This window comes from Camelus dromedarius, chromosome 29 (assembly GCF_036321535.1).
Source record: "Camelus dromedarius isolate mCamDro1 chromosome 29, mCamDro1.pat, whole genome shotgun sequence".
NCBI classification, from domain to species: domain Eukaryota; kingdom Metazoa; phylum Chordata; class Mammalia; order Artiodactyla; family Camelidae; genus Camelus; species Camelus dromedarius.
Genome location: NC_087464.1, coordinates 13,179,040 through 13,191,344, shown reverse-complemented (window position 1 = coordinate 13,191,344; position 12,305 = coordinate 13,179,040). Strand labels below are relative to the sequence as shown.

General features: G+C 44.1%; 1 protein-coding gene across 12 annotated transcripts in view; it reads right to left on the bottom strand.

Moving 5' to 3' along the window:
- Positions 1 to 12,305, bottom strand: part of AKAP13 (A-kinase anchoring protein 13) — a 291,739-nt gene that overhangs the window by 166,015 nt on the left and 113,419 nt on the right. For 11 of the 12 annotated variants that reach the window (XM_031440520.2, XM_064480556.1, XM_031440522.2 and 8 more), the window contains exons 4-5: positions 7,567 to 7,863; positions 45 to 228 (exon numbers count right to left, since the gene is read on the bottom strand). In XM_031440520.2, the coding sequence (XP_031296380.2) occupies positions 45 to 228; positions 7,567 to 7,863 (481 nt within the window). Of the gene's footprint in view, positions 1 to 44; positions 229 to 7,566; positions 7,864 to 12,305 lie in introns of those variants that run through there. The other variant, XM_064480562.1, reaches the window with a different exon arrangement.

Below are 12,305 nucleotides of genomic sequence, written 5' to 3'. Positions count from 1 at the left end.
GGGCTGGCGCTGAGAGGAGGGAAATGGGGAGAAGGAGCACTTACTCGGTTAGAAGCTGGTGCAGCTTGTGATAACCTCGCTCCAAGGCCAAGCTCACAGGTGTCGCTCCTTCCTGGTTGTGGATGCTCAGAGCTCCGCGGCCACCTGGCTTCTGCAACAGGAACCATGTCAACCGCAGCAGTCCCAGCCGCACAGCAAAGTGCATCAATGTTTCCCTGGGGCCGCCATCTGTGGATGGGGAAGAAAATGGAAACAACTGAAGAGAATGTGAAGACACGAAGCAAGCAAACAGAAAGATGAGTCAGGTAGACACCAACGCCGCCAAGGACCTAGGGTCCTACAGTTAAGCCACCACATACAACATGAACAATTTTACTGCGGCAAAGTAGAATCAGCTCTCAACTAAAGACAAAACAAAGCTAGAAAAAAGTATGAGAAGCAAAATCTCCAACAGGAGCCTGTTCTACAAAAGAGTCAAGCCATTTCTTATTCTGATTGAATGCATCTGTTCAACCAATTTATACAGGCAGATTTGTAAGGGTGACTCCACACATATGTTCTTTCCCTTAATAAAGAAAGAAATAGAAGTGAGTGCAGCCTCCACATGGGGATCCAAGGGGAATAGTTGTCGGGGCTTAGATGGGTGTATCATCAAGGATATAATTACTTTAAAAAAAATTTTTAAAAAACAACACCCAGACAGGAGTCGGTTAGTTAAACACTAAAAACAGGTTCTGCTTGTTAAGTACACACAGCTCTTTTTATTCCCCCACATTAAGGGCAAATCAAATGGCTGGCACTGCCAGCTTATTTTTGTTGGTTTAATGAAAGAAAGAAATGCATCTCCAGGTGTAAAACAAAAGACTAACTCCAAGAGGATATGCTAACAACTTCAGAAAGAAAAACGTGTGCCTGGGCCTAGTTCACCCGATGGGAAGGCCCCTTCCTGGTGTAGTGAGTCACTCTGAAAGTGGCAGAATGTCGAAGGGCTTTGGCGTCAGACAAAGCTGGGTTCATATTGGCATTTACCACCTGTGTGACTGAGCATCATCCATCTCACCTCTCTGAGCTCACTCTCTTCATCCCTGGGGTGGGGTACCATCCCCTCACCCCTAGGGCTGCAGTAACAAATAAGAGGGAGTGGACGAGATGCTAGTCTGCTGCTTGGCTGTAGCAGGTACTCACTGAATGAGTGCCAGGCTCCTTCCCTCCCATGCTCTTTTCTCTGTCCCTCCCAACTTCCAGCTGCATCCTGGGTTCACCAGCAACTCTCTCTCTCTGCCTCAGGCGTCCTCTTGTGCCCAGCCTGCAATGTCGGGAGCTACAGGCCCTGCAGGGCTGCGGTGCACAGCCCATAAGGCTGGGCCTTACTCAGCCCCAGGGAGCAGTACTTGGAGTCTGGAATGGTGCCCTGGAGTTGTGCCTGCCTTCATCCCCTCAGCTGAGCTAACATCTCTCATTCTCCACAGCTTCCCACAGGTCTCAACTCCTTCACTGAGCATACGCAGACTTCCTGGACGGACCCCAGTGTTTCCTCCTTACACTCAAGTCTCCGGTGCTTCTGTATGTGAACATACACCTTTTCATTATGTTTTCCTCCAAAAATAATTTTATTACCTTCCATACCTTCCATTTGTCTCTTATTCCCTCTGTCCTAGTTTAAACTCCAGAGCCCCTACAATTTAGAGTCAATCTCTGTTCTCTACTCTCTACGTTGGTATTTTTTTCCCCTGTCAAGATCCTTTGTCTTTTCCCTATGTATGCTGAGAGCTACTCAACTTTGTTTTTCAGATCACTAACTGCATTTCCTATGATGTCAATTGGGTCCTTTGTCCCCAGTTTGAATTTAATTATGCTATGGGATTCTGGATGTACTTGCATCATTTAAGCCAACTCCCTTTCCATCTCTGCCCAAATTGTGATGGGTTTTTTGCAGATGTAATTAAAGCGCCTAATCAGTTGATCTAATAAGGAAGATTATCCTGGCTAATCTGGGTAGGCTTAACTGAATCAGTTGAAAGACTTTAAAAGCAGGGCTGAGGTTTTCCCTGGAGAGAGAAGAAATCCTGCCTGTGGAGGGCAGCTTCGGCCTGTGCTTGTGGAGTTCCATCCAACTCAGGGCCTCCCCTTCCTGTCTGAGGATGGCAGCTTTGGCTCCTGCTGGTGGGTCTGAGCTGGCCGTGATTTTTCTCTTCTCTTCCTGCCCTACGAATTTTGGGCATGCTTAGTGAGCCCCCGCAACTGGGCAAGCCATTCCGTGAAATAAATCTTAATACATACTTTCCTACTGGTTCTGATTCTCTGGTTGACCCTGACTAAAGTACTCATTAAACCAATTTTTCTCTTTGGTGCTTCCTTCTCCAATTTCATAATAGGCGTTATGTCTTCAATCTTTTAAAGGACCTCTTCAAATTTTTTTCTTTGGTTTCTTAATGAAAATTATACCCAGTGAGTCTTCCACCTGAACACTCGTGATAATAATTCTCCATTCCCTTTATGCTGAAGTGTTATGTCATAGGCCATGTTGGTTGGTTAGTTTTCCTGTTTTAACCATACTCAACTGGAAAAATCTCTATGTGGGTCCAGCTTCTAGCCACCAAGAAGGTAATCGAAAATGTCATAAGTCCTGCTTGCTATCTACTTATATGCTGGAAGTGCCCCCCAACAACCCCACCACACACACACTCCCTCAGATCTGCAGAGAAAGGAGATGTGTGCCTAGCAGGCATTCAACACCGATGAGCATGCTAGATGGCTGCATCTTTTCGAATCATCACATTTTCTGACTATGCAAAACGTCCTAAGTTCCATGAGCAAAACAGTAATCAAAGACTCCACGCACTTCTCCTCCCCCATCAACCACGGAGATGCCCTGCTCACAGTACTCCTTGAATTTGTATCTAGGAGGCTCCAAAGTCCATTCTTTCTACCAGTCTGTACTGCTTCTTAAATAAACCTCAAGTCCCACATGAGGCAGGAATTTTCATATCCCCTGGAGAAGGAAAACAACAGGCCCATGTGAGAAATGGGCTTTTGGAAAAGTGGCACTTGTAACCTTGTGGCAGGATCGAGGTTTGAGAAACAACAAAATCTTTTGGAGCTAAAGTACTGGCATTACCTGGCACCGCTTGTCTTGGTGTCAATCCCTTAGATTAGTATAATGTTACATTATTATTAAAATAGCTTTTAATATTTTATTATTTCTTTTTTTAGTAGCTATGATAGCTGAAAACATACAAAAATACTAGAGAGTGTAGCTAAGAAAAAAATTTCCATGGAAAGCTATCAAGCAATCTGGAAAAAGTGTGGGAACTAAAACACCAAATGATTAAGGCTGTGGTTCTATGAACCAACATCAGATAAAAAGAACTGAGAACACACAGGCTGTTTTTAGTGCAGCCTTCTTCACATCTCTCTCACCCTTCTGTCCATCCAAATGTCTCTATGTGGGGAAGACTCCCACCCCAGAGATGATCAGCTCTTCTTTTCATTAGTTATACAACACCATGACTAAGAAGGCAGACTTCCCCCAGAACCTTTCTCCTCCTTGCTTTCTTCAGAGCAAGTCTTGAGCAGCCCACCCTGTTACCAAGAGTTATGCTGCTTGCTGTTGTGTGGGGTCTTTCAGGGGAAAACCCATCCTGGGCTTCACCATTTTCACTAACCACAGAGGCACTGAAGAGCTGACACACGCGAAACTCGGTAACTCAGAGGGATAGTATCCCAACCCACCACTCACGCTCCACCCAGATGAAGCCATGTGACTTCCATCTGAGTACAGCGTGGAAGCTGCTTTACCTAACTAGGGATTAAAGAGCACCGGGAAGAATAACGTGGACAAACTCCCTCTTGCAGGTGTTTAAAGTGAGGACTGACTTTAGAAATTTTTTAAAAATCTCATTCTGCTTCAAAGAGTTTGTTGTCGTTTTTTCTTTTTTCTTTTTAAATAAAGTGCCACACTGTTTCATCTTTTTCATAAGACATGTTACTTTCCCTCATCAGAGCTCATCCATGTTTTGTCTCTAAAATGTTGGTGGATCTTGGTCATGGTACATTAAAAGTGAAGAGCCTGCAAACTAGCACCCACTATCAGACATACTTTCCTCCATTTCATATGGGAAGAAATTTAGAAACAGAGAGATTAAGTATTTTGCACAAACTCCTGCAATGAAGCCAGCATATAAACAGACCGACTCCATGGCCTAAGCTTCTCCACTCTAATGCTGAGTCTAAACCAAGAGCTCTGAACTCCACGTTCAAGCCTGTGGTTCAGGGAGACTATGAATCCCTGAAACAATATGTAAATGTCTGCAGGTAGGCCCCTATGAGTATTTTTTCCTGAGAAGAAATCTGAGCTATTTTCAGAGGAGTTACTGACCTGAAAAAAAAAAAAGTTAAAAAGCACTGCATCTAAACAACTAGAGTGGGAGGATTAACCATAAATCTTACATGACTCCTTTGTACAAGCATTAGGCTGGAATACCTGTAAACATCCTAGCTTTCAACAGGAAGTAGTCCTGTTATGTAACAAGGTGTCCTATTAAAATGCATTATTATCCCAGGCGACAAGCTTACTTCGTACCTTCTTCCTTATTTAAACACCTTTAAAAAAAAAGTATTTGATGTGCAACTCACTGATGTAAGCAGAATGTTCCTTTACATTTGTCACTCAACAGCAAGCAAGGACCTCTTAATTAATGCTACTCAGTCTTAAAATATCTGTTTGTAGCTTCTAATCCACAATTAACTGAAGAGTTTAAACTGCAGAATGTGAGTCCAGCACTTGAAATCAGATTCCTTATCCCAGCGTTGACTTAAAGACAGGTCTGCAAGTCTCTTGCACGCATTTCACCTTGTAAAGTATACACCTAACTTGTTCAATTTCTTTTGTTCTTTTAATTGCTTTTAATTCATGTCAGTAAAATTCACTTTTGGAGGGTATACAGTTGTATGAGTTTGAGCACACACATAGCTTCTTATAACCACCACCACCAAGACACAAAACCAGTCCAATACCCAAAGAACTCCTCTATGATACCTCTTTGCAGTCAGATCTTTCCTCTATAGACTCTGGCAACTACTGATCCATTTTCTGTTCCTACAATTTTGCTCTTTCTAGAATATCATATAAATGGAATCATACAGTAAATAACTTCGGAAACTGACTTCTTTACTTCGTGCAATACATTTAAAATGTATCCAAGTTGTTGCTCACATCAACAGTCTGTTCCTTATTTATTCCTGAGTAGTATTCCATTGTATGGATGTACCACAGGTTGTTTATATATTTACCCAGTGAGGGATATTTGGGTTGTTTCTAGTTTGGGGTAATTATAAATAATGCTGCTATAGGCACATCTGTGCAAAGATTTTTTTTTTTTTGAGTAAATTTTCATTTCTCTAGGCTAAAGAGACAAAAGTGAGACTGCTGGGTCATGTAATAAATGTACATTTAACTTTTATAAGAGACTGTCAACCTGCTTCCTAGATTGGCTGTAACATTTTGCATTCTCACCAACAATGTGTGAGCTGCTATTCTGCATCCTTGCCAGCACTTGGTATTTTTAATTTTAGCCTTCCTTAATAGGTGTGTAATGGCACCTTATTGTGGTTTTAAGGCATTTCCCTAAATGTTCAAATGTGATTTAGCCTTTGCTAGCACTGCTTGAGCAATTTTATACAACAGAAACTGAAGAAGCACATGGAAAGTCCACAAAAATATTAAAGTTGCCAAGTTCCTTATTAAAGACAAGGAAGGATGCTAAGGCCCAGAGAGGGGAAGTGATAAGCCTAAAGTCTCAGACCCGTGCTTTTCTAATAGTTCTTTCTAATCATGTGACATGAACTAACTATCCAACTCCTGTGCCTTCTTTAAACAAGACAAAGCAAACCCACACACACATAAAACTTTAAGCCCCACACATAACTAGCGCAATCCTTCTTGATACTGATTTATAAATGACAACCAGAATAAGCATCCCCATCACAAGACAGAAAGAGCAGAGGCCAGAGGTACTAAGCCCCGACATCAGGTTTCTGAAAAGGTGCCAGAGCCCTGTAAACGGCAAATATTCTCATGTCTAGATCTCAGCACTGCAGAGCTTTCTTAGACATTATATTAATAAGAAAAAGGACACATTTTTTTTTCCTTCATGTGATTTTAGGGTCCACACTTTCTTTTGTATTTTACCTGGCAGGAGGGCCCTGGTAACGCCTTGACAGGAAGCCCCTGAGAGTGGGGGACACCATTCCTACAGCTGGTCACAGCCTTAATGGTTAAATTCGGTGGATTTAAGAGAACCCAAGCTAGCAAACACCTCTCTACCATTCCTCCACGGGAGGAAGAATGCACCCACTTGATGGGTCTGTGGGAGCAGGAACTGAGCGGGGCCTCCCGCTCAGGCCCCTCTGGGCATTTCTCCTCAGGACCCGCTTGCCTGCAGGGAGGATGACTTCCGGTTGCCCTCCTTACATAACACAACAGTCAAAGCTGCGTGGACTCTGAAGGGCAGCCCTGTGATTGTCCAGCTCTTTCAGAGATAAAGTAGAAGGGATAAGCAACCCCTTCAGTCAGGCAATCTAAAGTCAGCTTTCCAACCTAGCTTTTGTCATTAACACAGCAAACGTTTTGATCTATATCCGTGGAACTCCTACATCTCTCCAGGAGATGGTGAACTCAGGAGGGAAAGACGACATTATTTATTGGACTCCAGGCATATACTGTTTCACTGAAGATACATACATATTCACAAATACATATTCACAACATTTAGAAGATGTCATTTGCCACAAGAATAAATATGTGGGATATCCCCTGTCTGAATAAAAGGAACACACACAGACACTGATTACATCAGTGTTTTTAACAATGGAGCCCTTCCTTCAATGAACTCGCCTACGGAGGGCCAGTAGGTAAAATAAGCAAGTGAAGATCCTCTGGCTAAAAACGTGTGGGGTCTACCAGAGCTCAGCCTGCTCTCAAGCTCCTCCCACCCACTTCCCAGCCTCTTCCTTTCCTCCAATTTCATGGAATTTCTAGAGAACTTGAGAATACAATAATAAAAGCCTGTCTCTGATAATTAAACACCAAGAAAATAGCACAAGTTACTCTGCTACTTCCCTCCTCGTGAAGGACGGGTCTCTTTCTGCACGGGGTGGGAGAGGATGGAAGGGCAATGGGCCACCCTCTGCTTTCTTTTATTTTTTCAGACCAACAGCTTTATTGAAAGATGAGAACAGAACCCCTCTTCCCCTCAGTCCTGGCAGCATCAGCCTCCAGCTCTGAGCATCCTGGTGTCCTGCCACCCAAGCCCCCCACTACTTTACATGAGAGCTGACGATGACTACAGCAAGCTCCCTCTGGCGTCACTTCACCACAAGAACAGGCCTAAGAGCTCAGCTGAAGAGCCCAGAGGAGATGCCAACGGGGTCACTTCGCTACAGTAAGTGCAAGGTCTGTTCAGCCACAGTGGCAGACGTAGAGACAGACCATCACCATATAAAAGCAGCCTCATCCAAAAACATAAGGATCCAAATTCAAAGACCGTGGGCCATTTAAGTTCTTACCATGTGACGTCGGATCTGTCCCCAACACATTCCACTCCGCCGGCAGCTTCAGGTGCCTGAATGCCAGGGCCACCTTCTCATCAAGGGAATTCACATCAGTAGACGGCGGTCCTGACCGATCAAGAAAGCGGGTGAAGTTCAGAGCCTGCTGATTTCCAGCACTAGTTGCCAGGAATTGGGCTGCATCGTAGGCCTCGTCCTGGATGAACTGAAAGTCTTCTTCGGCCACCACAAACACGGGAAGGCCCTCTTTGGAAGCACAGAGCAGCACCTTCACTGTCTCGCAGCAGTCATGACCTAAAGGAAACACGTGCAGCAAGGAAGACAGGATTAGAGCCCTCCTCCTGAAACGAAGACGCTGGGGGGTCCTCTCTGCTCTTCCTGCGTGATGTACAAGTTCCCCTGCCTAAAAGAAACCCCTCCTTCCCCTGAGTCCTGGCAGTAATCTTCCCAATTTCTTAAAACTCCATTTCTAGCCCTTGTTTCAAATTGTTACTCGCAAATATGAATCAGTTCCCCTACCAAACAGCAGACAACTTTGTATTCCAGTGGCCTGTCACGCCTGCAACGTAGTGTCTGGCACTCAGTCTCTGAAAATCTCAACATATACTGAACTACTGCTGTTCAACTTGAACAAATTAAAGAAAGGAAGCTCAAAGATCGTGTTAGGGCCTAGCATGCAGTGGGGAGTCTAACACCTACTGAACTGCATTAGTTCTGAAAACCCAGCAGGCAAGAGGTGAGTCACACAGGTCCCATGGCAGGAACTGTACAGATTCCCCAGCACCTGCCTTATTGTCACCACAACACAACAGATCAAATGGTGAAGCACTTTGGAAAGTACGATATGACTTTATTTTATTATTAGTAGCAATTCAGGGCCTAGAAAATAATTTTGCTCTCAGATACACGTTCCTTCCTGTAAAGAGGACTTCAATGACATGGCCTAGTTCACACAAGGATGACGCAAAGTTGCGGCTAGACGCCGGGTTCAGGACGAGCAGGCACGCCAGAGACCATGGCGTCCACTGAACAGAGGGCAGGGGCTCACGCAGCAGGCTAACACACCACCCTGAAGAGCCCCTCTTGTGTGCAAGCAGAGGTTCTGCAGGGTTAGATCCTGTGGAGAGCACCTTCCTGGAGAATCAGACTTTCTCCGGATTTTCAGCCTCACAGAAGTCAGTATTTCCAACATGCAGAATGTATTCATCAAACACGTTTCTCCTCAACTTTCAGGCCCTGATCTCCACTAGCTGCAACTATGTTCCTAACATCATCATTTCTTTCATAAAATATCTTCCTGATGAGAAAAAAGAAAGGGGAGTTGTCCTGGTTGAGTTATGCCCCTGCTGCTCTGCCTGATTAACCACAGGCGGCAGAGCACTGGGGCCTGTCGGGACCCCGCCGCATGCAGAGGCCGCTTTCCCCTGAGGAGTGAGGTGGAGGGTCCTCAAATCCGACCTCTCAGACCACAGGCACAGGCTAACAGAGGCTTCTCACTTGACAGAACAAACAAAGCTTTCTGCCGTCTTTGAAAGAGTAAACAGTCATTTTTTTCCCATGTGTCCAATGATAATAATAAGTAAATAGATTTCCACACACTTTTCCCCCAGGGGCCTCCTTAAGCTCTTTACCTGCTGACAATAGAAATCTCTCCCCGCTGTGTAAGTTGAGAGTGGTAACAAATACTCAGTAACCAAGAACCTACGACATACCATATGACATGTCATTTTCTCCACATAACAAACGTATGGGGTATGTATTGTCCTTGGGTTACAGATGAGAAAACTGAGACTTAAAGAAATAACTTGCTCAAGGTTACACAGATATTAAGAAGCAGAATTCATCATTCAAATTCAAGTCAGATGCCAAAGGTCATGGCCGATTGTATCATGATGCCAGAGTTTTGCAACACATTGCTTACAAAAAAAAAAAAAGGAGGAAGGGTAACAGCTATGTCCCTGCCTGCAAGGAGCCCAACACTTGGAACGACAGGCCAGTATGACTATTAAGCAAGAGTAACAGGTTCCTGAACAGGTTCCAGATCACTCTCCATTCAAGCACATGACTCCACCAGATGCTGCCACTGCCTTCGAGTTGAATTCTTCCTGTGAAGGCCGTGGGAAACAGAGGCGTCCTCTAGCTTACACACATGTACACGTGTGTGGCTGTGTGTATATGCCCATGTGTGTATTTCAGCTCAGTAAATATGCTGAATTTTCTATATGAAATGAAATTGGAAAAACAAATCTTTATCTTTCTTCGAAAGGCAATTAGCCTAATTACATGAGACAACAGTTATCAGCAGAAACAAATCAAGTGATTCAGGTAGTAAAGGTCTGGATATTGTTCTGGCACAAAGTGTTTCTTTTAAAATGTTCTGTAACTTTTAACAACTAACATCTGGACACCCACCAAGCCCAGGGCACTGTGATTAATCACCCTCTAGCAGTTACAGTCTCTAAGGAGAAAATCAAAGAAGATGGAGATCTCTGCAAAAAGGGGCTGGTTCTACAGAAACAAATACCACGCGACTCGTGGGAGAGGACCAGCGCATTTCACAGGTGGGCAAAAGAGAGGTGGTAGTTAAGAAGGACCCCTTTTTGACAGGCATCCTGCTCCCAACTCTCCAACCCCAGGGGTTCTTCACTGCAACCCTCAGAACTCAGATGCACAGTCCTGTCCTATCTATCTATCTATCTATCTATCTATCTACCTACCTACCTACCTACCTACCTACCTATCAATCAACCAACCAACCAATCAATCAATCACTTCTCTATTAAGTTCTGTTCTCTGTGCCAGGCACCATTCTCAGTATTTTCTGAGCAACAGTTCATTTACTCCTCATTACAACCCTAGGGGTGAATACTATTATTAGCCTCATTTGCCAGACGAGGAAGTGAAGGCACAGAAATGTTAAGTAATTTGCCCAAAGTTATAAAGCTCCTAAGTGGCACAATTTGAATCTGAACCCAAGTGTTTTGCTCTCGTGTCTGGCCCTCCACCCAAGATTCATGGACACAAGAAGGCTTGAAGAGGAAATAAGGGTCTGGAAGAATCAACGGGAAAGGAAGAAAAATGCTGTGTTCAAATCCTGGCTGTGAAACTCCGCAGCTGTGTGAGCTCACACCAGCTCTGCTTCTCTGGAACTCATTTCCTTCACGTACAGTGTGAGACGGCAGCCTGTGCAGGCTGTGATTCCTGCAGCTGCACAAGCCTGTGGGGTTTACCAGGCAGAAGTTAGGGAGGGAAAGTTAGCAAGAGATTACAGGAACAGAAAACAGTTTCAAAAACATAAGAATGGACACAAAGTGTAAGTTCAGGGGATGGAATAATTACTGCAAAAGACAGCTTCAGGAAAGTATTACCTAGGCTACATCTGGATGCCGAGTGTTAGGACAGACCTGGGTTCAAACCTGTTTTGTTCCTTCCTAGCCACGTGTCCTCGGGTAAATGACAACTTCTCTAACACTTTAAAATCTAGACAGTATCCTAATCTTGTAAATGAAGAGGTGTAATTTAGAAGACTCCTCTCAAATTCTTTAATACTATCACCCAAAACAACATGCACAGCCTCATTTCTAGTTAAATTAGTTGGAGAGAGAGAGAGATTGACAGATAAGATAGGTAGACAGAGAGACAGACATAGCAACACATATTTCAGTCAGAATAATTACAGTGGACCCTTTAACAACACGGGTTTGAGCTGCATGGGTCCACTTATACGTGGATTTTTTCCCATACTACATATATGTACTACTGTATTTACAACCCATAGCTGGTTGAATCCATGGATGCAGAACCATGGACATGGAGGGCCAAATAAGGGACTTGAGCATCGGCAGATCTTGCTTGGGGGGGGGGGGGAGGGTCCCAGAACCAATACCCCTGCGGATACTGAGGGATGGCTGTACTTTAAGAATGTTGTGGTTTTCATTCATAAATCTCACCAATTATAGCCTCCTCTCATTTATTCAGGATTAAGCTAATTTATAAACTCCTGAGAGTCCTGTGAGGTAAATATGAATAAATGTCAATAAATGATGAGAATGTGAATAATTAGAGGTCCAAACTGAATTCTGCCTTCATAACTTAAACACCGTCTTAAAAGAGGTATTAACTGATCTAAAACAGTAACAACCACCGCCCCACCCATCTAAACAATCCTTAACCTTTCTTACTCGTCTCCTTCCCCAAGCCTGTGCAAAGGTGAGACACCTGAGCACCTGAGCCAGAAAGGGAGTCACATGGCCACCAAAAGTAAACAACATCACTGCTCTGTAAACCACCTCCTGTATACACACAGGGTTCACGCCACAATCCAGATCTTCAACCTCATCTCACATACACACAGCTGAAAGCCATGGTGAAACAATATCACCTTATTCGAAACTGGAAAGTGAAGAAATAATGTATCTACAGAGAAATCTACCTGGAACTGCTAAATGACTGTTTACTTGGCTAGTACGGGGTGGGGACAACAGGGGGAGAAAGAGAAGAAGGTTTAGGGGTGTGTCTGTGTGTATGTCTGTGCGTGTGGGTGCAAATGGGCTTATTAGCAGCATAAGCATGCATTATTTCCTTCTGCTGCTTTATAGCAGAATTTGACAAGGTGGATGGGTGAGCTATTGTCTACTCTGTGTAGAACTGAAAGAAAACCATGTATTAGGGAAGTCAGAATGTCAGAGAAGGCCGTGAAATAGACATCCAGGAGACGCCACCCAAGGCCAGCCCAA